Source organism: Tupaia chinensis, unplaced genomic scaffold (genome assembly GCF_000334495.1).
Source record: "Tupaia chinensis unplaced genomic scaffold, TupChi_1.0 Scaffold000063_1, whole genome shotgun sequence".
Classification (NCBI taxonomy): domain Eukaryota; kingdom Metazoa; phylum Chordata; class Mammalia; order Scandentia; family Tupaiidae; genus Tupaia; species Tupaia belangeri.
The window spans coordinates 1,492,452-1,519,155 of NW_006159521.1; the positions used below are offsets into that span (position 1 = coordinate 1,492,452).

The 26,704-nt window shown below is 46.4% G+C and overlaps 2 protein-coding genes and 1 pseudogene across 3 annotated transcripts in view; all 3 read left to right on the forward strand.

The window, feature by feature from the left end:
• Positions 1–2,612, forward strand: part of CIAO2A (cytosolic iron-sulfur assembly component 2A) — a 31,415-nt gene extending 28,803 nt beyond the window's left edge. Inside the window, 1 exon segment of the mRNA XM_006172281.3 lies at positions 2,146–2,612. Within this exon segment, the coding sequence (XP_006172343.1) occupies positions 2,146–2,243 (98 nt within the window). The 3' untranslated portion in view covers positions 2,244–2,612.
• DAPK2 (death associated protein kinase 2) overlaps positions 1–26,704 on the forward strand; it is a 190,118-nt gene that overhangs the window by 11,512 nt on the left and 151,902 nt on the right. The gene's annotated exons all lie outside the window — the stretch shown is intronic.
• LOC102485513 (histone PARylation factor 1 pseudogene) lies at positions 8,239–15,646 on the forward strand (annotated as a pseudogene).

The window sequence follows — 26,704 nt, forward strand, 5'->3', positions numbered from 1 at the left end:
GACAGGAGAATGCTCAGTCAGAAAAGTGCTTGCACATCAATGTTTATTGCAGCATTATTCACCATTGCTAAGACATGGAACCAATCCAAGTGTCCACAAACCGATGAATGGATTGAAAAAATGTGGCACATACACTCTATGGAATCCTACTCAGCCATAAAAATCAAGACCCTGGCATTTGATAGAAAGTGGTCGGATATGGAGGATCTATTGCTGAGTGAAGCAAGCCAGGATATGAAAGAAAGATATTGTATGTATCCACGTAATATATACCGACTATCCGCACTTGATGGTAGAGATCAAAATATTGGAAGGCATAAAAGCAGTGAAAATAGGGATGCTGAAGACAGTGTGGAACCAGGCGGGAGAAGGGAAGAACATAGAGGATAGTAAGAGAACAAAAAAGAGGCATGACATTAGGGGGACACAGAAATGGTTTATTACCTGTTGATGACAATGTGTGTAGTATTCTCAACTGAATTGGCCTGAGAAGTATTTCATGTTGGGTAAATTCTTTTTACAAGCAAAATGATATATAGTGATCGAATGTTTAAAAAATAATGATAATCTGTAAAAAAATGATGAAAAGCTACTTGATGATTATGATGTGGATAGTAATGTTTTTGTCATGACTGATAGATAAGGTATTCCTTCTGGAAAAACAACTGTAATATTATGTAAAGATATATGTGACTCAATGTAATATAAACAAGGTTATGATAATAAATAATAAATAAAATTTTTTAAAAAAAAGGAAAAAGAAGAGGAGGTGCATTCCAGAGGTGCATTCCACCCTGGTGAATGATGACTCTTCTGCCTCCCCTAAGCAGGGGACTATACCTCCTAAAGCTCCAAGGAGTAGAGATTTCTTTTTATTTATTTTTTTGAGAGATTTTTGCTATAGGGTACATGTGCTCACCAGAGAAATGGAAAGCAAGAAATCACCCCCTGGGGGGATGGCCATGTCATAATCCCTTTTCCTCCATTCTCTCAGGATTTGGGGCATGCACGCACATGCGCCAGCATGTTTTAAGTTGCCAGGTCCAGGACTCAAACCACGGTCGACTACATGGGTGTCCAGTGATGTAACCATTACACCATCTGCTAGTCCCCAGAGGAGTAGAGATTTCTGCAGGGACAGAGTATGAAAAATGGACAAGCAGTTCCTCATGGAAATCAATGAAAATCTCACAGAAGCTTAAAGTGAAGCTGCCATGAAAGAGTTTGAATTTACTGTCTTAGCTAAACAGAATTTACCAACCATATGAACAGAGATTTTGAACAAAATAACTTCAAAAAGCCAAGAAAAAAAGTTTTAAGAGAGATTTTTTGTTATAGGGCTCATGCACTCTCCTGAGACAGAAAGTGAGAAATCACCCCCTAGGGGTGATGGCCATGCTGCAATCCCTTCTCCATTGTCCTCTTGGGATCTTGGTCACATACGCACACATGCCCAACATGAGTTTTAAGTCCAGGGTCTGGGACTCGAACCACGGTCAACTACATTGGAGTCCAGTAATGTAACCATTCTGCTATCTGCTGGTCTCAAAGGCCAAGGGAATTTTTAACAAACATGAGATACTTTTCAAATGTAGAAGGAAAGATCAAGTTAAAGAAGATTTTCCTCTAGCTATTGCTAATTTAAAATTTTAAAATAGGGGCTGGCAAGTGGCATGGTAGTTGAGGTGCTGGACTCCCAGTGGTCATTTACAATTCGAGTCTTGGACATGGTAGCCCAAAAGTCACAACAAGTAAAATAAATAAATAAATAAAATAGATAAATAATTGTCTTAAATTTTTTAAAATAAAGTTTTTGTGTATTTCAAGAAAGCAATGCATAGGCTGAAGGGAGGAAAACAGTCATCTTCGAGTTGTATTACTCTGGATGTAACTGGATGGAAATACATATGTGGACAAAGACTGGAAAGCAAGACACTGACATAGTGGCGGTAGAGTAGGACAGAGGGCATCATTTCTTCTGAAGTCTGGCTTATTGGCCTTGAAAATTGCATTTTGAGTAATTAGCTAAAAACAGCTTTACTTCCTCAAGGAATTCTTTGTTTTCCCAGGCTGCTAAAAATACCATCTGGCACTGTACATGGATACCATTCTGCTAACTTTGTCTCTGTGTTGTGCGTTTTGCAGTCAACAAGCAGATAAACGACAAAGAGCGAGTAGCAGCAGCAATGGAGAACCCCAACTTACGGGAAATTGTGGAACAGTGTGTCCTCGAGCCCGACTAAGAGCTGTCTTAAGAGCCACTGAACTGTAATCGTCTGATAATATTTGTTTAAATTCTTTGTAAAATGTCAAAGGCTCATGTTTAATACATAGGTGATTTGTACCTCAAAGCATTTTTTAAAGGATTACTTCCAAGATTTAATTATAAGGTAGTACCTAATTTGTTTAGTGTATAACATTCTCAGGATTTGTAACACTTAACTGATCAGACAGGAAAATATTTTCTAGTTATTATGTGTAAGATGAGTTGCTATTTTTCTGATGCCTACTCTGATACAACTACTTTTCATGTCAAATATCTACCATGCCCAAATGTATTCAGTTTGAATCATTACTCTGTAAGATAAATAAAACAAAGATGATTCTTGTAATGACTCAGAATGTTTTCATTGAATTCTAAATTCCATTGTGAATGTTGACTCCTGAAAGATATTTCCAGAGCTTTGTTTTTGCTGATTATTATATAGAATCAGAGATCTGAGAACCAAAACAAAAAAACCCTTAAGCTCAGGTTCTGAACTTACTACATTGGGTAGTGGTATGTGCTGCTGAGAAGCCAGGTCCCAGATGGTAAGCATGGTTCAAATCCTGGCTAGTGGAGACATGCCATACCTGAGCATGAATTCTCAGGATCCTATGGGCTGGAGGACAAGAGGAAGAGAAACATGGCCAGATCCCACGGAGGGTGTTTCTTTCTTTCTCACTCTCTTGTGTGCCACACATGCACATGAATAAAGAAAGAAAGAAAGAAAAAAAAAAGAGACCAGCAGTTAGCATAATGGCTATGTTGCTAAACTCCCATGTAGTCGACTGGGTTCGAGTTCCAGACCTTGTGGCTTAAACTCATGCCGGGTGCGTGTGTGTGCGTGCCCAAGATCCTGAGAGGAGAACGGAAGAGAAGGAATTGTGGCGTGGCCATCATTCCAGGGGGTGATTTCTCACTTCCTGTCTCTCTGTCTCTCTGTCTTTCCGACAAGTGCATGCACCATATGGCAAAAACCTCTCAAATAAAGAAAAAAAATAGATCAGGCTCTGCCTTACTTCAAGAAGAGTTCTGGACCCATTTTAGAGATGGGGAAGAACTGCAGAGGGCTAAATGGCATACAGAGTTTTGAGGATCAAGAAGTCCTCTACAAATGACATACACAATTTTAAGTTCTCTAAAGAAGTCTTGATACCAATCTAAATTTATGTGAGGTACTTTATTGTTCATTGTTCGGTTTGTCTTAGGGCTTAACGGGCAGGTGCAGACAATATGAAGCCAGCCTGCCAAGAATAGGCAGTTGCGGGCAGCCTCCAAGATGGCCCCCGATGACCCTCACTTCCTGGTATTAATGCTCTCACATAGTTCCTTTCCTCAGAGCTGGTGGGTGTGACTGATATAAATGGCAGAGATGACAGTGTGTGACTTCTGAGGCCAGATCATAGAAGGTATTGCTGCTTCTACCTTGGTCTCTTGGAATGGTAATTCTGTGGGGATCCAGTGCCATGTCTGAGAGCACTCAAGCAGACTTCGAGCGTTCCACATGGAGAGGGACTGAAGCCTCCCATCAACAACCAGCACCAATTACAGTCCATCTGAGTGAACCACGTTAAAAATGATCCTTGGGACCAGCAGGTGGCGTGGTGGTTAAGGGTGCTGGATTCCCACATGGCTGACCACGGTTTGAGTCCCGGATGTGGTGGCTTGCTCTCTCACTTTCTCTTTCTCTCTTTCCCACTCTGTCCCTCTTTGGTCCAATTTAAATAAATAAGTAAATAATGGGTAAAGTTCAAAATGATTTTTAAAAAATCTTGACCAGAATCTGATGAAAAACCTTAAGCCAGAACTGTCTAGCTAGCCCAGTCCCAAATTCCTGACCCAGAGCAGCAATGAGAGATAATAAATGTTTGTTGTTTACACTCCTAAGTTTTAATAAGATTTGTTTATAAGGCAGTAAGTAACATGTCTAGGTGCAGTTGTGTCGAGCTCCACCCCTCATTTGGGCAGAAAGGTGAGAAAGACATCTCACACTGGTTAGGAGAATTTCATAGAGCTCAGAAATGTGTTCTCTGGGGACCAGCTGATGGCGTAATGACCATGTCGCTGGACTCCATGTAGTTGGCCACGGTTCAAGTCCCGGACCCAGCAGCTTAAACTCATGCCGGGCACATGTGCGTGTGTGCCCAAGATCCCGAGAGGAGAATGGAGGAGAAGGGATTGTGGCGTGGCCATCCCCCCTGGGGGGTGATTTCTAGCTTTCTGTCTCTCTGCCTCTCTCTGGCTTTCTGGTGAGCGCACACGCCCTATAGCAAAAACCTCTCCCAAAAAAAAGAAAAGAAAAAACAAAAGTGGAATCATTGTGAAGGCTGGGGTCTGTCTCCTCCCTAGGATATCTAGAGGACAAGGAAGGTGAGGCTCACTACTTTGACGGCGGGGACCTTGTGGAGAGGCATGCATGAGTGTTCCCCGTGGATACTGCCATGGAGTCTTACTTGCCCTTGTCCAGCAGGCCATCAGCAGCGCCTCGGACACCACAGCAGAAGGGTCTGGGCGTGTGTTTCCTGGTGTCCAGGCACTGATGGGAGAGGACAGCAAGAAAGCAACTGGGGTGCGGGTGGATCTCCTAGGATCAAGGGGCTTGCCTGGGTCCTCTGGAAGTGCCACCCCAGAAGAAAGAGCTCTAAACGTCAGGCAGGTCCAGACAGCATGAAGCCAGCCAGCTAAGTAAGAGCCATCTTCTCTTAGAGACCCTCTCGCCAGTGCCAAGGTGGTGGTGGGGAAAAGTAAGTGGTGGGGTTGAAGAGGCGGGAAGGAACAAAGGCTTTCATCGCATTTCCCCACCTTGGGTCTCAAGCCTGAAGCAAGCTCAGGGCAGCAAACGAGTTAATGCCAAGTTTGTGGTTTTAACTATTTGATGTGACTAGATACTTTAATGAAATAAGATTGTATAATAAAAAGTGAGAGGAAGACTTACCTGACAGATGTCGTGTGTCTACTCAAATATTCACCTATGAGCAGAAAGGAAGATCATGCCCTCTCAGCAAACTGCTGAAGGATAGCAGGGACAAAAATAGAAGCCTTAGGGAACCAGTAGGTGGCATGGTGGTTATGGTGCTGGACACTCCCACATGGCTGACCATGGTTCGAGTCCTGGACCTGGTGGCTTGCTTTCTCACTTCCTCTCTCTCTCTCTGTCAAATTAAAAATAAATGAATAAATAAAAATTAAAAAATATATAAGCCTTATACAAAATACTAGTTATGGGACTTCTATTAAAATTGTCGTGGCTTCTGCTCGGGCGCAAGCAGACTTGTGGAGAATTCCACATGGATGAAAACGGAGGTCTCCGTCCAACAGCCAGCACCGTCTCGCAGTCCATGTGTTAGGAGGTCCTGCAGCCTCAGTCAGGCTGTCGTCCTGAATGCAGGGATGTCTCTGCATGGCTTTAATCCCCGTGTTTTCCCATTCTCTTGACATAACTGAAACCCTGGGTTTGTGGAAATGTCACTGTCGATCTTGTGTTATAAAAGTTCAAGTCCATTTCTGGCAGGGGTCGGCACATTTTTTTTTTCAGAAAAGAGCCAGATAGGAAAGAATTCTTTTCTTCCAGCTCCTGGCACACATAAATAAAGCCAGGGTCCTTAAACGTTCCAAATTTATAATCATTAAAAGAACCACTTCTGCCTAAATTACAGATCTGTCAGGAAAACGTCCTTAAGGCTAACACTACATTTCTTGTTTTGTGGCACTCTGGCCCAGAGCCCGGGCAGGAGCGAAGTGTAGCCCAGTGTACGCCTTGTTCCGTGGTCGTCCACCCAATGCACACACGAGTACACACAGTGCGGATTTTACCAGCCGTGTGCTTCTAGAAGATACAACAGGCACCGTCGGAGGGGGCGCAGGCTCATGGCTCATCATTGGATCCTGGATGGCCTGGGACGCCTGGGAAGCTGTGTCCAGAGTAGGCCGTCTTCTACGTCCCTGCCTCCGGAGACTGATATGTGCAATGCACTTGCTAGCCAGGTGCCGGAATCCGTGGAGGTCAGAGACCCCAGTCTGGTCTCTCACCCACTCACGCTCTCACTCCGTGGCGCTCTCATCAACAAATACTGAGCGAGCACTTTCTGCGCGCCGGGCACTGTCACAGGTGTCGAGGACACTAACGTGGATCAGCTATGGTCGTGCCTCCTCTAGTTCACCCTTCCCCACCCTGTCCTCAGCCTTTCTGCTCCAGGCAGTGAGTGATGCACGGTCGCATCTAGTGGCTAGTCCTGGCCAGAGAGACGCAGGACCCAGAGAGCCTGGACCGAAGACAGAACCGCGCCTTGGGGACTGTCCATTGAGAACACCACTGATGTGCCACCTGAAATGGGACACTGCTGGCCCTGAGAGTTAGATGGAACTTCTGTCACGTCCACGGTTGCCAGAGCGATTTCTCCTCTGTCCCTGCCTTTTTGTGTGACTCTTTCCAGCTTTGGAGTTCTAAGGAGCAGCTCTCACCTGCTGACCCACATCACGTGTCGATGCCCTCGCTGCCAGGAAGACACGAGAAAGGAGAATCTGGCCTTCTGTGTGGGAAGACGGACTCTCCCCCAACAAGACTCATGTGATGGCAATTCCTGAATGCAGTAAAAAGGTTCAGATGGTTCATATTTACACATTAGTAATATTTGACAGTGAATGGGAACTTCATCAATCATGACAGCATCTACATACAAGTGAAAAGTAGAGGTGCCTGTATTTATGAGATGTACCATTGAGGCAGTTTCTGGAAGAGGCTGGCACATCTTTTTCAGAAAACAGCCAGATAGGAAATAATTTCAGCTTTTCGAGCCAAATGCTCTGTTGCAACTGTTCAACTCTGCCCTCGGAGTGCAGTCAGCCAGCATTACATAGAAATGAATGAGTGTGGCTGTGTTCCAACAAAACCTTATTTATGGACACAAATTTTAATGTGTCAGATGAAAATCACATGAAATTAGGTTGATTTCATTCATTAAAAAATATAAAAAGTGGGACAAGCAGATGGTATAATGGTTACGTCACTGGACTCCCATGCAGTCAAACTGTGGTTTGAGTCCTGGACCCAGCAGCTTAAAACTCATGCCGGGCATGTGTGCGTGCGTGCCCAAAATCTCCAGAGGAGAATGGAGGAGAAGGGATTGTGGCATGGCCATCCCCTCTGGAAGGTGATTTCTTGCTTTCTGTTTCTGCAGGTGAGTGCATGTGCAAAAAATCTCTTTCTCAAAAAAAAAAAAAAAAAAAAAGAGGGAACCAGCAGTTAGCGTAATGGCTATGTCGCTGGACTCCCACTTAGTCGACCGTGGTTCGCGTCCCGGACCTGGTGGCTCAAAACTCACGCTGGGCGCGTGTGTGTGTGTGCCCAAGATCCCGAGAGGAGAATGGAGGAGAAGGGATTGCGGTGTGACCATCCCCCCGGGGGGTGATTTCTCGCTTTCTGTCTCTATGTCTCTCTCTGTCTGGCGAGCGCACGCGCCCTATAGTGAAAATCTCTCCGGAAAATAAAAAGAAAGAAAGAAAGAAAGAAAGAAAGAAAGAAAGAAAGAAAGAAAGAAAGAAAGAAAATTAAATATATAAACCACTCTTAGCGTGTGTGTTGTACAGAGGCAAAGGGGGGCTGGATGTGGCCTGTGGGTGTTTGTGGACTCCTCCTGATCTGTGAGAATCACTCTTAACCTTTTTGGAAGGTCTCCGGCCAATTTGAGAATCAGATGAAAGGTATGGAATGGACCCTCTCCCTAGCAGGGGGAAGACAGCACTCTCGCAAAACTTTGCGTGTGACTCTGGGACATTCATGAAGTTGCTAAAGAGCCAGTGGACACGGGCTGACAGCTGCAGCAGGCGGCAACTGCCTTGTTACCAGAACCGCAGCTGTGTCCAGCAGGGCAGGGTTAGCTGTGATTAGGAGACGCCCGATATCAGGAAGGGAAAGCACTGATAGAAAAGCTGCACTGCACGCAGAGCCCAGTGGGCGTCACTCATGTGTTAACACGATGGCTGGAATCAAGCTGGAACTGAAAGGTCCAGACTCATCTGGCGTGTGCCTCTCCTATGACGCTATTTTCCCCTAAGCTGTTGGTAGGTGGTATTTGTTATGGCATTCTTTTTTTTTCTTTTCCTTTTTTGGAGAGGTTTTCGCTATAGGGCACATGCGCTGGCCAGAAAGACAGAGAGAGACAGAGAGACAGAAAGCGAGAAATCACCCCCTAGGGGGGATCCCCTAGGGATTGCAATCCCTTCTCCATTCTCCTCTCAGGATCTTGGGCACGCACGCACACGCGCCCGGCGTGAGTTTAAGCCACCGGGTCTGGGGCTCGAACCACAGTCGACTACATGGGAGTCCAGCGATATAGCCATTATGCCAACTGCTGGTCCCTGTTATGGTATTCTTTATAACTTTTTGTATATATGAAATATTTTACAAATAAAGATCTTTATTAAAAAAAATCATCGCATCAGGTCAGTAGGTGCATGGAGATTAAGGCACTGGATCCCACATGGCCAGCTCTGAGTTGGAGTCTCAGAACCGGCAACTTGAAACTCACACTGGGCACATGTGAGTGTGAGGAGGATGGAGGAGGGAATGTGGCATTGCCATGCCCCCCGGGGGGGATGATTTTTCACTTTTCCTCTCTCTGGTGCATGTACATGCCCAATAACAAAAACTAGAATAACAATAAAAATAAAAAAAAAAAGGATTGGATCTGGCCTGGGCTGGCGGCTGTGCAGGACTTGGGTTGGTTAGCCTGTAGGTGTGAGCTAACGGGGGGGTCATACGTACTGTGGGAGCAGTGAGGCCTTGCTGTGTGGGTTCTGAGCGTCTCACCAGGTGCTGTCAGTAACACGCAGACCCTTGACCTTCACAAAGGTGGTGGTCAAGAGCACCGACCCTCGCGCCAAACGGCCACCTTGTTCTAATCCTGGACTCAGTCATTTCACTGTGTGACCTTGGGCTAGTGCTCTAACCTCTCTATTCCTTCATCTGTAAAATGAGAATAAGAAAATCATCTATTTCATAAAGATGCTATGAGGATTAAAAGGGGGGACCAGCAGTTAGCATAATGGCTATGTCGCCGAACTCCCATATAGTCAACCATGGTTCGAGTCCCAGACCTGGTGGTTTAAACTCACACCGGGCACCTGTGCATGCATGCCCAAGATCCTGAGAGAATGGAGAAGGGATTTCAGTGTGGCCATCCTCCTGGGGGGTGATTTCTCGCTTTCTGTCTCTATGTCTCTCTCTGTCTTTCTGGAGAGTACATGCGCCCTATAGCAAAAAACTCTCCAAAAAAAGAGAGGGAACGCTCATAAAGTGCTGACCACAATGCCTGGATCCTGGTAAACAATTTACTGGTGCTTGTTAAAAATGAAGGGAAGAGACCAGCAGTTAGCATAATGGCTATTTCTCTGGACTCCCATGTAGTCGACTGCGGTTCGAATCCCATACCCCATAGCTTAAACTCACACCGGGTGCATGTGAGTGCGTTCCCAAGATCCCGAGAGGAGAATGGAGGAGAAGGGATTGTGGCATGGCCATCCCCCCTGGGGGGTGATTTCTCACTTTCTGTCTCTCTGTCTCTCTTTGTCTGTCTGGCAAGCGCATGTGCCCTGTAGCAAAAACCTCTGAAAAAAAAAAAAAACTGAAGGGGAAGGCTGGTCCATGGTCTAGTGGTGAAGGGAGCTGAATCCTATGTGGCTGACCACGGTTTGAATCCCCACCCTGATGGCTTGAAAGACACACTAGGCACTTGAGCATGTGTACCCAAAATCCTGAAAGGAGGGAGAGAGATGGAGGGGACGGGATTGGGATGTGCCCATACCCCAAGGGGTGCTTTTTTCCTCTCTCTTGCTGTCTCCCCCTCTGGTGAGCACATGTATCCTCTGGAAAAATAAAATAAAATACAATGGAAACTCTTACTTTAAAAAAAAAAAAAAAAAAAAAAAAAAAGGAGCAGACCCGTTCCTACGGTTTCTTGGAGTGGGTTTCTCCTCACTGGGTGCAATTACCTACAGGAGCACTAGGTGGCAGCAAAGCATGATTCTTTAGTGACGGTCTTTGAGCCATTTGGATTTTATATTGATGGGCAGTGAGAAATGGAGCCAATTCAACTTTTATCCAGATGGCACTAATTATTGTCTTGGCACCACTAGCTGAATAGTCCATGACCATTATTTTAAAATCCTACTTTCTAAATCGTATGAACACTTTGATTTTGATTATATCGGTGCACGACTTAATGTCAAACAATAGGTAACACGTTAGATAATTTATACTGTATTCAATTAATGGACTCGTACTATCTTCAAAGACTTTAATTATAAGAGAGAATTCACAAAACAAGTGATTGCAATTAAAAGTAAAATATATTTTGAACTATAAACATAGCTAGAAGGAAATATATTAGAAATTTAAGGGACCAGCTGGTGGTGTGGTGTGGTGGTTAAAGCAGCTGGATTCCACATGGTCAACTCTGTGGTTTGAGTCCTAGACCCCATGGCTTGAGAAACACACCAGGCACATGTACATGGGTGCCCAAAATCCCAAAGGAGAAAAGGAGAAGGAACTGAGGGACTGCAGCATAACCGTCTCCTATGGGGATATTTTCTCACCTCCTCTCCCTCTTTTTCTCTCTCTCTGGGGAGTGCACATGCCCTCCAGCAAGTTAAAAAAAAAATATATATATATGTAAGAGTGGTTATCTTTTTTAAAAAAGGTCATTTAAAGTGAATATATATAGATATATAGTTTGGTTTGTTTGTTCATTTTTACCAGAGGGAATATGCACTTGCCAGAGAAAGATAAAGAGAGGAAAAAAGCACACACACACACACACGCACACGCACACATGTGCACACACACACACGCACATGGGCAACGGTCACCCGTAACCCCTCTCCTCCACTTCTCCACCCGTCAGGATTTGGGGTGTTCTCACACATGCACCTGGACTGTTTTCTAAGCTGCTGGGACTGGGACTCAAACCATGAGGTCAGCCATGTGGAATCTTGCTCCTCAGCCATCAGATCACAGGGCCAGCTAGTGTATGTGTCCTTTGTAAAACCACTTTTAAAAATCTATTTTTAAGGTGAGAAAAAAAATCAAATAAAATATAACCCCCTTCGATTTTATCAAAAGCTGGGGGCCTGGAACGCTGTGGCTGTTGCTTATACTCACAGCTACCTCAAATGCATTTTCTACTTCGTCTGTTTAGATTCCTCCTGCATCTCTTCCAGCTCAAGTGTTCGATGTACTATGCCTTCCAGAATTTTCTGTTGAATTATTTCAGGCTCTCCTTGGTTATAACAGTGAAGTTGGCTTTACCTAGGGCCTGGCTTTTGACATTTCGTGTGGGGAATGTTCCCTGACCTAGAAATCAGGAGGCCTGACCTTTATCCTCGCTCTGCCTCAGTGTGTGTTTGGGTAAGTCAGGAGCTTTGGGGCTCCTTCTTCCTTCTATAACATGAAGTTAGATGACCTCTAAGGTTCCTTCTGGTTTTAAATTATTACTTCCTAGAGGCCACAGTGAATTTTGACTTTCTGGGGGTCTCAGTGATTCATTAGCAACGTTAAAAACACAGGAGTGATCTTTACCGTGCTTGGCCTACAATTAATAATCTGTTCATTTGTGTAGAATTAAAAATAATTATGACTCTTGGGCTAGCCCGTGGCACAATGGTTAAGTCCTGTGCATTGAGAACTGTATTCCACATGGCCAACTGTGGTTCAAATCCTGGCCTCAGCAGCTTGAGAAACACATGGTGTGTGCGTGTGCGTGTGTGTGTGTGTGTGTGTGTGTGTGTGTGTACGTATGCACATGAATGTGTGTGTTCATGTGTGCCAAAAACCTTGATAGGATGAAAAAATGAGAAGGGCTCGTGTGACCATGCCCCACTGGGGGATGTTTTCCCTCTTTCTCCCTGGTGAATGCACATGCCCAATGGCAATAATAATTTATTAAAAATAGGGCTGGCCCTGCAGTCAAGCAGTTAATGGGACTGGGTTCCACATGGCCAACTATGGTTTGAATCCTGGTTCCGGCAGCTTCAAAAACACGCTGAGCAACTGTATTTATGTGCCCCATTGGGGTACTTTCTCTTGATCCCTCTGGCAATTAAAAAAAAATGATCTTGACCCTTTACCAAATATCAGTAGCTTAATATGTTTTTGGTGGTTTAATGGGTCATTTTGACTTTCAATTTTTATTTTTAAAATTTTTATTTAGGGCATGTGTGCTTACCAGAGAGAGAGGGAAAGAAAGCACCCCCCTTCCCCAGGGAAGATGACTATGCCACAGTCCTTTCTTCTCCATTCTCCTCTTGAGATTTTGGGAAGGAACGCACACATGCCAAGCATCTTTTACTTTCTTTTTCTTTCTTCTTTTTTTCTTTCTTTTTTTTTTGAAAGAAGTTTTTGCTATAGGGTGTGTGTGCTCGCCAGAGACACAGAGAGAGACAGAGAGACAGAAAGCGAGAAATCACCCCCTGGGGGGATGGCCATGCCACAGTCCCTTCTCTTCCATTCTCCTCTCAGGACCTTGGGCATGCACCCCGGGCATGAGTTTTAAGTTGCCAGGGCTGGGATTCGAACAGTAGTCAGTAACGTGGTAGCCCAGCAATATAGTCATTACACTTGACCTGCTGCTCCCACCCAGTGTATTTTTCAAACCACTGGGATTGGGACTTGAACTGCCCAGTTGGCCACATGGGATCCAGCTACCTTAACCAGTATGCTACTGGCTGGTCCTACCTTCTGATTTTTTAAGGAATGTCATGATTCTTAGGTTTTATTGCAGTTATTGTTCGGGTTAAGCTAATTAAGCTAAACTGAGTCATATCAGTTAGTTTCCTTGTTGCTGGACTTCTGGCACTGTCCTATCAGTGTCCTTTGGCTACATTAAGGTGAGGTCTATTAGGATGAGTCAGAATATAAAATGATGTGTGTGGAAGGGTCAAGGTGGTTGCCTTGCAGGGTGAAACTTACCAAGCCACAGAGCCTGGCAGGAACTTAATTTCTCTGACTAAAATACATGGATTCTATTGGGAAGTAGAGGCTGATTTTGGTTAATCTCTCTCTCTTTTTTTTTTTTTTTTTTTTTGAGAGAGATTTTTGCTATAGGGCATGTGTGCTCACCAGAGACTTAGAGAGAAATAGAGAGACAGAAAGTGAGAAATCACTCCCTGGGGGGATGGCCATACTGCAATTCCGTCTCCTCCATTCTCCTCTTGGGATTTTGGGCATGTACACACACACGCCTCGCGTGAGTTTTCAGCTGCCAGGTCTGGGACTCAAACTGCAGTTGACTACATGGAAGTCCAGCAACGTAACCATTACGCCATCTTCTGGTCCTGGTTAATCTAATTTTACTACCTCACTTTAGAGCTAAGAAAACAGAGGCTAGGAGGTGTTGAGTGACTCCCCACACTCACACAGCATGGAAGAATCAGGACCAAGATAACAGGAGTAGGTCCAGCCAAAGTGGTGTGCATTGCTGAGATGGTGTGCTCCGTGGGCTGGGACCACATGGGAGATCCAGGTTCAATTCCTGGTCCAGCCAAAATGCTGGGTGTTGTAATCCCAGTAATTCAAGGAGGCCAAGGCAGGAGAATCAAGAGCTCTTGGCTGGCCTGGTGAGAGTCTGTTCAAAAGGAAAAAACAAGACCATGAGGTGAGGGTGCGTGGAAAGAGGTCTGGTTTCCAGCTATGCCACAGTCCTTCCATCTCCATTCTCCTCTTGAGATTTTGGGCATGTACGCACACATGCCAAGCTTTGGGCAAGTCATTTCTCCTTATTGATAAAGTGGATGAAAAGACGGAATAAAGCGGAAATATTCTAGGTCCTTATTTATTTTATGGATTGATAGAGCTTCCTAAAATGACATAGTCAGACATAGAAATCAAGATATGGTTTTACTGGTTTTGGCATTTTCATCTATTTCCGAAGGATATCTTCAGCTTCACATGTCTTCACATTTGTGATGCCTAATGTTCTTGGCAGTGTTTTTCTCTAAGCAAGATTTAGCAAAAGAATATAGTGATCTTGGGGTCTCTGAGGGCGCTGCAGCTGCAGAAAGGTCCGCGCTGGTGGGAAGTGCAGGCCCGCGGGGAGGGGCAGCAGTGTGAAAGGCGGTTGATGTGAAGAAGAGTAAATCCTGTAAAGCTGGGACCAGCAGTTAGCGTATGTTGCTGGACTCCCATGTGGCCGACCACCGTTCAAGTGCTGGACCCGGAGGCTTAAACTCACGCTGGTGTGTGTGCGTGCGTGCCCAAGATCCGGAGAGGAGAATGGAGGAGAAGGGATTGTGGCATGGCCATCCCCCCTGGGGGGTGATTTCTCGCTTTCCGTCTCTCTGTCTCTCTTTGTCTGTCTTCCTGGCGAGCACACGCGCCCTATAGAAAAAAAAAAAATTCTGTAAAGCTGATGTCTCCAGTGGCCTTTGAAAAGAAGTTGAAAACCATTATAAGCTTTCTCTTCCTGAAGATTTCTATCACTTTGGGAAGTTCCGTGAAGAACCCGATCCCGAAAAGCCAGCTGACTCATTTTTTGCGAGCCTCGGACTTCGATAGGTGGGTCCTTATGCTATCCTCGCTGGAAAACATAAAGTGAAGAAAAAAGTCAACGGGTTTGCATTTTAACCTTCACTGGAGGTTTTACTGTGACCCTCCTGAGCTCCAGACCATTATTACTGGAGATAATAAACTCAGGGTCACATGGGGTACTTCAGGGACTCTCCTGATGAGCTCCCAGTAAGCGTTGGTCTAAGTGAAGCGAAGAAAAATTGTACAATTGTTCAAAGTGGAGATAATTATTTTTGATGAAAAAACTTAAAGAAGTAACAGATAAAAAGAAAACTAGTCTCTTGAAAAACATAGACGGAAAACGTACAGAGGCAGCCCAAGAACTGGGGTGCTCACTGGGACAGAGAAGCATGGAAATGAAGCAGAGGGATAAGAAAGTTGTGACGAAGACCTTTCGTGGTGCAGGCGTGGTTGTTCCAGGAGATAAACGTGATGTTGGATATAGAGAACTCCCTGAATCAGATGCTGACCTCAGGAGAACTGGCAAGGCAATTGTTGAGGCCACAAGTGATGACGGCCTAAAAGTTTTCGCTCCCATTCAGGAAGTGATGACCTTCGTGCAGTTTGCTAATGATGACTGTGATTACGGCACGGGGCTGGAGCTGGGAAGGGATCTCTTTCGCTATGGTTCACATTATTTTCATAAAGTTGCTGACCAGCTTTTACCTCTCGCATATAATTTGTTGAAGAGGAATCTATTTGCAGAAGTTATTGAAGATCATCTGGCAAACAGAAGGAAAGAGAACATAGATCAACTTGCAGCATGAAGGAGAGTTGGCTTCGCTTAGTGTACGTCATTCGTCAGCACTAGTGTTAAAACTTGTGATTTTGGGAACAGCAGTTGGCATAATGGCTATGTCGCTGGACTCCCGTGTAGTTGATCGCATTTCAAGTCCCAGACCCAGTGGCTTAAACTCATGCCGGGCGCATGTGCGTGTGTGCCCAAGATCCCAAGAAGAGAATGGAGGAGAAGGGATTGTGGTGTGGCCATCCCCCCGGGGTGGGGGTGGGGGTGGTGATTTCTTGCTTTCTGTCTGTCTTTCTGGCAAGCACACACACCTTATAGCATAACCCTTTCAAAAATAAATAAATAAACCCAAAAAACAAAAAACTTGTGATTTTCTTTTGTTTTTAAGGAAAACTGAAACTAAAATGATGGAAACATTTAGTAAAAAAAAAAAAAAGAAAAAAAGAATACAGTGATCTTTAATAGGTGTTGTTGTTGAGCAGAAGTGAGGCTGAGAAAGCCCAGGTGAGCTCTAAGGACCTCGGACCTCATTAATCTAAAGAGCAGGGCCGGCAGGTGGCGTAGTGGTTAAGGTGCTGGATTTGGCCAACTATGGTTTGAGTCCCAGACCTGGAAATCTGCTTTCTTACTTTCCCTCTTTCATTCTCTGGTCAAATTAAAAATTAATTAATTTATTAAATTAAATAAATAATTCTTTAAAAATCGGAATGAGCATTAAACACAATGTTTATTCATTTCTTTCTGGATTGAAGAGGCGTACTATCATCACAGCAATTTTTGTTGTAGTATTTTTTGCCATAGGATATGTGCACTCACCAGAGAGAGAGAGAGAGAGGCAAAGTGAGAAATCACCCCCCAGTGGGGACAGCCCCACCACAATACCTTCTCCATTCCCCTGGTGGGATTTTGGTCACACGCCCACATGCTCCCGGTGTCATTTTCCATTTGCCAGGCCCAGAACTCGAACCACAGTGAGTCATGTGGGAGTCCAGCACCTTAGGCACCACTACATCACCTGCCGGCCCCATATTGTGTTTCATTTATTAACCTAGTTTTCTTTTTAATAATTTTTATTAACATATAATAATTGTACACATTGGGGGTAATACACTGTGATTTTTCAGCATGCGAATAAAATGTGTAATGATTCAGAGTAATTCATTCTTTGTTTTAAAAGAAGTTTTTGCCTTAGGGCATGTGCACTCACCAGAGAGAGAGACAGAGACAGTGAGAGGAAAAGTGAGAAATCACCTCCTGGGGTGGATGGCCATGCTGCAATCCCTTCTTCTCCATTCTCCTCCTGGGATTTTGGGCACACAAGCACACGCGCCCGAAGTGATTTTTAAGCTAAGCTACCAAGTCCGTGACTCTAACGGGGGTGGGCAACTTGGGAGTCCAGAGACATAACTGGCCATCTACTGGCCCCGAGTCTGGGTCATATTACACTCATCGTCACAACCATTTGTCATTACTCTGTGCTGGGAACATGCGAGATCTTCTTTATCTACACCGAGATGTACGATAAACCTCCCCTAGCCGTTCTTCGGCAGGAGTACTACTGTGTAGACACCGGCATGTCTTTCTCGGCACAGAACATCAGTGGGCACGTGGGGCGTTTCTTTCACTATTATCAATGCTGAGGCTGGTCATTCCATTAAGGTGGTTTCTGCCAGCTTCCTCCACTATAAATGTACCCTTTCCCCTTTGTCTTTATTTTTTAAGAATTCTTTATTTAACTTTATTTATTATTAATATTTTTTGGGACCAGCAGATGGCATAATGGCAACGTCACTGGACTCCCATGTAGTCAACTGTGGTTCGAGTCCTGGACCCAGTGGCTTAAACTCACGCCGGGTGCGTGTGTGTGTGTGCCCAAGATCTTGAGAGTAGAATGGAGGAGAAGGGATTGCGGCGTGGCCATCCACCTAGGGGGAGATTTCTTGCTTTCTGTCTCTCTGTCTTTCTCTGTCTTTCTGGAGAGCGCATGCGCCCTATAGCAAAAACCTCTCCCCTTACCCCCCCAATTTTTTTTTTTTAAATTTGTCATAGGATAGATACACTTACCTGAGAGAGAGAGAGAAAGCAAGATGCCAGGTCTGGGATTCAAACCATGGTTGGCCATGTGGGAGTCCAGCATCTTAACTACCATGCCACCTGCTGCCCGCCCCCCCATCTTTTTTTTTGGAAAGGTTTTTGCTACAGGGCATGTGCACTCGCCAGACAGACAGAGAGAGAGACAGAGGGACAGAAAGTGAGAAATCACCCCCCAGGGGAGATGGTCACGCCGCAATCCCTTCTCCTCCATTCTCCTCTCAGGATCTCAGGCATGCACGCCCACGCGCCCAGCGTGAATTTTAAGCCACTGGGTCCAGGACGCGAACCACAGTCGACCACGTGGGAGTCCAGCGACATAGCCATTACGCTAACTGCTGGTCCCTCTCTCTCTTTTCTTTTAATCATCAAGGTAACATATTAATGTTGGGGCCGGCAGGTGGCATGGTGGTTAAGGGTGCTGGACTCCCACACAGACTGACAGCAGTTTGAGTCCTAGACCTGCTGGCTTGCTTTCTCACTTTCATTTTGCAAAGGAACCCTTATCTATCACCATAGTAAAACCATCAGCATGTTCTTATTATTTAAAACAGGTAAAACTTTTCTACAGTTGATTTATTGTATATGAAACTAATGATATGTCCATTTCTATTTCAAATTGGTAAATAACATTTTTGAGAGTTTTTTTGCTATAGGGCACATGTACTCTGAGAGAGACAGAGACAGAAAGCAAGAAATCACCTCCCAGAGAGTATGGCCATGCCACGATCTCTTCTCCTTCATTTTCCTCTAGGGATTTTGAGTACGCATGCACATGTGCCTGGTGCGAGTTTTAAGCCTCCTGATCCAGGACTCAAACCGCGACATAACCATTATGCCATCTGCTGCTCCCATATTAATATTATTTTAAAGAACAAAACCTTCACAAATCTTAAAACCAAAACCATCATCTCCTGTCCCATCCTGCCCCACACTTGAGCCCCCAAACCAACAGTTTCAACATTCGACACTGTTTTGTTTTTGTTATCCAGCACCATAATTCCCAACAAACATTCTTATAACGCTCTATCATGACCTTTCAATTTTACATACCTATTGCCTTCCTACTGTGAAAGATGAGGATACTTTTCCCCATCTCCTTCCTTCTCTGTATTGAGATAAGATGAAATTTATTGTTCCTGTTTTATGACACGTAAATACTGTCCACAGCTCAAAGCTGAGCCGTCGTGTTCTGTGTTGACATGTCCTATTTGTCTTCCCTGTGGTTTAGTAATCACTGCTGTTTATTCATTTGATTTTCTATGTACCTGTAATAAACTCATCCGAACTTGCTCATAGAGAGCACCTCTCAGTAGGTTGGACAGATCATCTGATAAACCTGTCTCATGGTTTCTTGGAGGTAACACTCCTGGAGTCCTGCTCCCACTGCCACCAGGCCTGGCCGTGCTCCAGGCCCCCTGCACACTGTCATCCCTGGGTTTCCTTCCCCCACAGCCTGGAACTCTCTTCACCCTTTCTGTGCTGGAAGCTCCATGATGAGGGGGAAGACTCTGGGTGTGAAAGCAGAAGCCTGGGCCAGCAGGTGGCATATTGGTTACTGGGCTGGACTCCCACATGGTCAACTGTGGTTTGAGTCCTGGACCCGGTAGCTTGAAAATCACACTGGGCACATGCATGTACGTGCCCAAAGTCCTAGGAGGAGAATAGAATGCAGGAGAAGAGATTGCGGTGTGGCCATCCCCCTAGGGGGTGATTTCTCACTTTCCCTCTCACTATCTCTTTCTGTCTCTCTCTGGCAAGCACACTTACCCTATTTTTTTTTTTTTTTTTGGAGAGGTTTTCACTATAGGGCGCGTGCGCTCGCCAGACAGACAGAGACATAGAGACAGAAAGTGAGAAATCACCCCCCAGGGGGGATGGTCATGCTGCAATCCCCTCTCCTCCATTCTCCTCTCGGGATCTTGGGCACGCATGCACATGCGCCCGGCGTGAGTTTTAAGCCACCAGGTCCGGAAGTGAACAGCGGTCAACTACATGGGAGTCCAGCGACATAGCCATTATGTTAACTGCTGGTTCCCCACACTTACCCTATTAAAAAAAAAAAAACAACAACACTTAAAAATTAAAAGAAAGAAAGAAAGAAGAAGTCTGGTTCCTGGCCTTCCAGCATTAGGCACATTCCTGTCTCTCCCAGGATCAGTCAGGTTCTTGTCAGCTCAGCACGGATGGATGTACTGGAGGCCTGGAAGGACTTGAATCAACCCGGTATTGAGATCCGGAATGAAAGGGGTGCCGGAGGCTGGAACGAATCTGTCCAGGATGCCTCGCCCGCTTCTGACCCCACAGGGAGCACAACGACCGCGCTTGGGGTTCAGTGCCGGGTGGAGGTATCTGGCTGGCCAAGCCCAAGGCTCTTAGGTTTAGGGGAAGGAGGACTTTGTTCCCCAACTCCGGTGGTGGGTAGTGGTGCAGTATATCCGCTCGCACCCTGATACGGCCTCCATAGTTGTTTCCTCTCAGGGAGGAAGTGGGGATGGGACACTGGACAGCCAAAATTAATGCAAATATCTCCTGTGAGTCAGCTTCCCGCCGTATCAGTGATCGAATAGCAGCCATCTAAAAGGCATCACCTCGGGGACTAGATGAGAAACAGCACCATGCCCGCTCCTGACCGTTCTCTGTACGGGGCAGAAACTCTTTGGAAAGGAGAGGCTGAGGGAGCCTGGAGTCCCTTGGCGTGGAAAGCTGAGCCAGAGGAGACAGGGCCCAGCCTGTTTGGGACAGGGGTCACTGTAGACAGCTGGACTGACCTCTGGAACCTTCATTTTCCCGGATGCAGCTGTTCATCACTGGGTCAGGACCTGGGCTCAGTGAGATGGAGTCCACACAGACCAGGGAGCGCAGCGCAGGGCCCTGAGTGGGAAGGCCGGCCACGGGTCAGCGGGTGTGGAAGGAACCTCCCTCGGAGAGATCAGCTCGGGCTGTGCTGCTTCCTCCGGGGAAGGTGGAGAGGAAGTGCTGTCCTCCCATCCTTCCTCCGTGGGTCCACCAAGGGCCTCTGATGGGCCCACCCACATCCTTGGCACTGGGGAAAAGGGGGCAGGAGTCACTCACAGGGCCCCTGGGTAGGCACAGGAAGGAGAAATCGTGTCTGCAGCTCAGCAGATCCGATGGAGAGCTCTGACCGTGAGACCTAGGGAGGGTTCCTCTCCTCCGAAGAACCTCCCTGCTCCTCCTTGCCCCTTCTCAGGCACCCAGGGCTCCCTCCCAGCCCTGCCTGCCCAGCCCCGCCCTGCTCCGGCCTAGCCCCAAACACAAGATGCAGGGTGTCTGTCCCAGGGTGTCACTGCTGCGGGCTCTGCGTCCTTAAAGGGCAGGGCCAGCGCTCATCTCTCCTGGGCCTAGCCCTGGCCGGTCCAGGATTGAACAGCACAGGCTTGAAGGATGGGTGAAGCTGGAACTGACGGAGCCTTGGGCAGCTGAAGGAGAAAAGAAGGTATTGAGTTGCTGGACAAGTGACGCATTTTTGCATAGAAAAACATGCCCTGCCTTTTCCCACAACCCCATGCTTCCGAGAGGCAGAAACATGGCTGGAGAGAAATGGCACAAGTGACAGAGCGTGTCTCGGGAGGGAAGCCGACATCTGTGCCAGCGCTGGCTCAAACATCCCGCACAGCCTGTGGGTCTGGTCTTCATTCCGCCCCCAGAGAGACTCGCGATCATTCCCCATTTATAAAATGAGGCACAGGAGGCTCAGAGAGGGGAGGTGGCTTCCCCAGGGAGTGGCTGAGCAGACGTATGAGGAGACCGCGTCAGATTCCTGAGCCTAAAATGGAGGTGGGTTGGGCTGGCCCTGAGGCCTACTGGTTACAGGAACTGGATCTCACATGGCCACCGTTTCAAGTCCCAGCCCAGGCGGCTTGACGAGCATGCCCAGCACCTACGCACGTGTGCCCCAGATCCTGACAGGCTGAAGAAATGGAGAAGGGATTGCGGCGTGACCACACCCCACTGGGGGTGCTTTCTCTCTCACCACCTCTTTTTAATTTTTTGTAGAGATTTTTACAATAGAATGCATGTGCTCACTGGAGAGACAGAAAGCGAGAAATCACCCCCGGGGGGATGGCCATGCCACAATCCCTTCTCCTCCATTCTCCTCTCGGGATCTTGGGCGCGCACACACATGTGCCCAATGTGAGTTTAAGCCACTAGGTCCGGAACTGGAACTACAGTCGGGAGTCCAGTGAAGTAACCGTTATGCCATCTGCTGGTCCCTCTCTCTCTCACCAGTGCAGGAGCCCTCTGGTAATTAACAAACATGTGGGTGGGTAGAGTTTGTAGCCTGCAAGGCAGACATAATTTATTCAGGAGCCCTGGCCAAGCCCTGCATCACAACCAAGCATAGGGAGGTGGATGGCAAAAGCCGGGTTTGTGATCCCACAGTGTGACCCCCGTGCTGGCTTAGGGGGGCATTCGGGCTGTAAATGACCGTTGGTTTCACCTGTCCTCCCAAACACCAGCTTTAAACACAGAGCGCTCCCCCATCACGCCCCTGCACCTCTGCCCCTCTGATGGGCAGGAGAACACCACTCTAATTCCAAGCTTGACAGGGCTCCCGTTCCCTGGAGACCTGCTGGAGTAGACTTGACCCTGCCAGAACAGGCCTCTGCTTCTCCCTACCCCAGCCCCTACCCTCAGAAGGTGCCACTGGACATTGGCAGAGTAAACGGTGTGCTCACATGCCCAGGGACTTCCTTCCTCCAGGGCCACTAGGGATAGGCAAGGTCTCCCATCCCCCAGTCTCTTCCTCCGCTCCCTGTCTCCTCCTTGTGGTGGGTGCGGAGGAGCAGAGGGCACAGGCCAGGGTGGGCAGGGCTGGGAAAGGCTGAGAAGTCAGGCTAGCAGGCCACCTTTGGAAAGAGGTTCCTCCTGGCTTCCTGCCAGGGCGTGAGCCAGCTGGGGAGGAGTCACCTGTGCCCTCTCCTGGCCCCATGCGATAGCCTAAGGAAGGAGTCAGCACTGGGCCTCTTGCCAAGAAACCTGCATTCCGGAGATCATGTGACACTCGCTAAGAACTGCTCTGGGCCAGGCTGGGGTGGGATGGAGCTCAGAGATGAATAAGATCCATTCCTCCCCAGGGGAGCTGACACCAGACATTTAAGGGAAAATAAAAATAGCTAACACTCATAGAGTACTTCACCACATGCCAGACACGGATCTAAGTCTTTCACACTTATTGATAATCCACCGAGCACTCACAACCACCCGAGACAAGTGCTATTATTAGCTGCATTTGACCTTGGGCTAGGTGGGCACAGAGAGACCCAGTAGCCTGCCCTGGGCCACACAGCAAGTTGCATTTGGGGGCCCACATTCAGGCAGACTGACATGTAGCCCTCATACCATACGTGCTCTAAGCCACCCTTGTGCCGTCGGTCGGTCATGGCCGACACTTGTCCCATCTTAATCGCTGCCCTCCTCCTCGTTGGGGCTCGTGAGGCTGTGTGAGTTTGCCAAGCACCGAAGTGTGTTTTAGGAAGTCAACACTGTCCTGGCCTTTGCTTCCTACTATGGTAGTAGCCTTACCTGTGGGCTCGGGTTCTCATCCTCCGGAAGCCCTGGGCTCCTGCGCCGCTCCTGCCTCAGTCCCTTGGAACATCTTGCACAAAGCAGATGTTTGCATCTGGCTGGGCTGACGGAGGGTGGAGGATGCTTGCATCACCCCAGGTCTCTGGGACATGAGTGAAGTGGTCCTCAGCCCATGCATCTGATGTTCCTGGGGAGTTTTAACAAATCCTAACGTCCAGACCCCAACCCAGAGACTCTGATGTAATTGTATGGTACTGTAGGAGTATGGTTTTTTTTTTCCAAACAGGTTTTTGCCTTAGGGCATGTGTGCTCACCAGAGAAAAGAGAGACAGAGACAGTGAGCAGGAAAGTGAGAAATCACCACCCCTGCCCCCATGGGCTGGCCATGTCACAATCCCTTCACCTCCATTTTCTTCCCAGGATCTTGGGTACACACGCACATGTGCCTGCATGATTTTTAAGCCACTGGGTCCAGGACTTGAACTGTGGTTGGTCATGTGGGAGTCTAGCAATGTAACTGCTATGCCATCTGCTAGCTCCTAGAATTTTTAAAATTTTTATTGCCAGAGTATATGTGTGTGTGTGTGTACCCTGAGAGACAGAGACACAGGGAGAGAGGGAGCAAGCACTCCCAATGGGGCGTGGTCACACCACAGATCCTTCTTCCCCACTGCTCTATCCTGTCAAGATTTGGGGCATGCATGTACAAGTGCCCAGCATGCTTTTTTTTTTTAAGAGGTTTTTGCCATAGGGCGCGTGCGCTCGCCAGACAGACAGAGAGAGAGAGATAGAAAGCGAGAAATCACTCCCCAGGGGGGATGTCCACACCGCAATCCCTTCTCCTCCATTCTCCTCTCGGGATCTTGGGCACACATGCACACGCACCCGGCGTGAGTTTTAAGCCACCAGGTCTGGGACGCGAACTGCGGTCGACTACGTGGGAGTCCAGCTACATAGCCCTTACGCTAACTGCTGGTCCCCCCCAGCATGCTTTTCAAAATGTAGGGATCAAGACTTGAACTGCAGTCAACCATTTGGGACCTGAATCCCTTAACCACTAGGCTAAGGTGACTTTCTGGAGAATGGGGAATTTTAAACACCCTCATGGTGATTCTGATGTGCAGCCAGGGCTGAAAACCGGTATATTATCACTATTTTAGCAATCTTGGGAGTTTCCATTGAGGGCAGGCAGTGGGGGGAGCAGAGAGAGCTTGGACTATGGAGATGGGCAGCCAAGATTCACATCACGGCTCGACTACTCACAAGACAGTTATGGTCCCTTACCCTGTGGCAAGGGACACCTAAGTGGTCCCTTACTATTTTGGTGGGCAAGTCAACTTCCCAAGCCTCAGTTACATCTTCTGTAAAAGGGATAGTAATATCCACCTTGAAGTAAAGCATTTGAAGTCAAGCAAAACACTGGATGGCACACACCAGCAGAAAAAGTATACATGGCAGTCATTTGGGACCAGCAGGGGGTGTGGTGGTTAAGGTGCTGGATTCTCACATAGCTGACTATGGTTTGAATCCTGGACTGGGGCTGTTTAAAAAAAATCACGTTGGGAAACACAAAACACTGAGCCTACTGTGGGAACATGAGGAGGCTGAGGACTCTCTTCAAAGGCATCTCCGAGCCTGCTGAGTAAGTATCATGAGCAAAGCTCACCATCCTCAGTTGAAAACATTTATGGACAAGAAGTTATCATTGATATTAAATGGTGCTTGGGACCAGCAGATGGTGTAATGGTTACGTTGCTGGACTCCTAGGTAGTCAATCATGGCTCTAGTCCTGGACCCGGCAGCTTAAAACTCACCCCAGGCACGTGTGCGTGCGTGCCCAAAATACCAAGAGGAGAATGGACGAGAAGGGACTGTGGTGTGGCCCTTCCCCCTGGAGGGTATTTCTCATTTTCCCAGTCACTGTCTCTCTGTTTCTCTCTCTGTTTTTCTCTCACCTGCCCTATAGCAAAAAATAAATAAATACATTAATTAATTAATTAAAAATCCTATTGTTTACATCTGTTTTTTTTCTTTTCAAAAGATACTTTTTTGAAATTCAATACATAATGAATTTTCCCAACATAAATACACTATATATTAGTCCAGTCAAAGATATTATCATACACATTATCAATTGACAATTTTTCATTTTTGTGACCCTTAAGCGTTTTGCTTCTTTCTTTTTCTTCTTGATTCCTTCCTCTCACCCTCCTTTATTTCCCACCCTCCTCCCATACTGCCTCCAGTATCCACAGTACATCCAGTTTTTGTGGAAAATCAGTGAAGAATGGGCAGGAGGATAAGTAGGTAGCTATTTTCAGAAATTGTGAATGTCCTTCTTGCATTGAGTATGGTACAGAATACTATGGGAGGATATCTAGTAGAGGAGACTGAAGACTAGAGTATGTACTTCCTAAAAAGTCAGAGGTGACTGTGAAAATGAAGCTCTTCCTCCTGTCCTGGAAAGAAACAGTTTCACAGAGGAGGCCTTGGGATGGAAGTGTTATGATTCCACATGAAATGCTCTTGTGAACATGAGCGGAATAGTAGCAAAGGCTATGAAAGTAAAACCCACAGTGGTAATGTTAAATGGCAGACAGGAATTAAAGAATTAGCATATTAAAAGACTCAATGTAAACTGCAAAGTGAGAAAACTTTTAGAATAAATTTGTGGATTGACAACCCTTCCAAGGAAAAAGTTAACACTTCTGAAGGGGGTAGAGAAGAGTTTTGAATTTTCCAACGCATATATGCATATATTTTAGACAGTTGTGTAGCATCTTTTCTGAACTTGCCAGCCAAAGAGTATCTGTGTGGTTTCATCTCTGCTAAGGAAGAAATTGAATAAACTTGCAGAAAAAAAAATTTTTTTAATTGTATAGTAAAATAAATCAGTCACTAAGGGGCAAGATAAACAGGCAAAAAAAAAATTGCAAACAGCACTGGAATCTCTGCCAAGTTTCAATCGTCCAAAGCAAATGAAAGCAGAGAAGAGCAAGAAAAGATGATAGGGAAGAAAAGGAAAAAAGAATAACAGAAAATGGGGGGGAGGGTGGGCAGAAAACTAAAGTTAGAAAATCACAAAGAAAATTCAGTAAGTCAGGTCCTGAAAGGTATAAAAAGTGACTGGAGACAGAGATTGTGGCTGAAGTAAGGTAAAGCTCATGTACAAAGCTACAAAAAAGAAAAACAAAAACCAAAAGAGCCAGGGTCAGCAGGTGTCATAGTGGTTAAAACACTGGACTCCCATAGAGCCTACTGAGGTTCAAGTGATTTTTAACTTTCTCTTACATGTCTCTCTCTCTCTTTATCTCTGTCTCTCATCAGCAAGCACAGATAACTTACGGGCAAAATCTAAAGATAAATAAATAAATAAATAAATAAATAAATAAATAATAGAGCTATGGTGATAGTACCACAGAGGTAGCAATGGATGGAGATGACATTATGAGGAGAGCTTGTCAAGGCAAAAAAAAAAAAAAAAAAGGGGCAC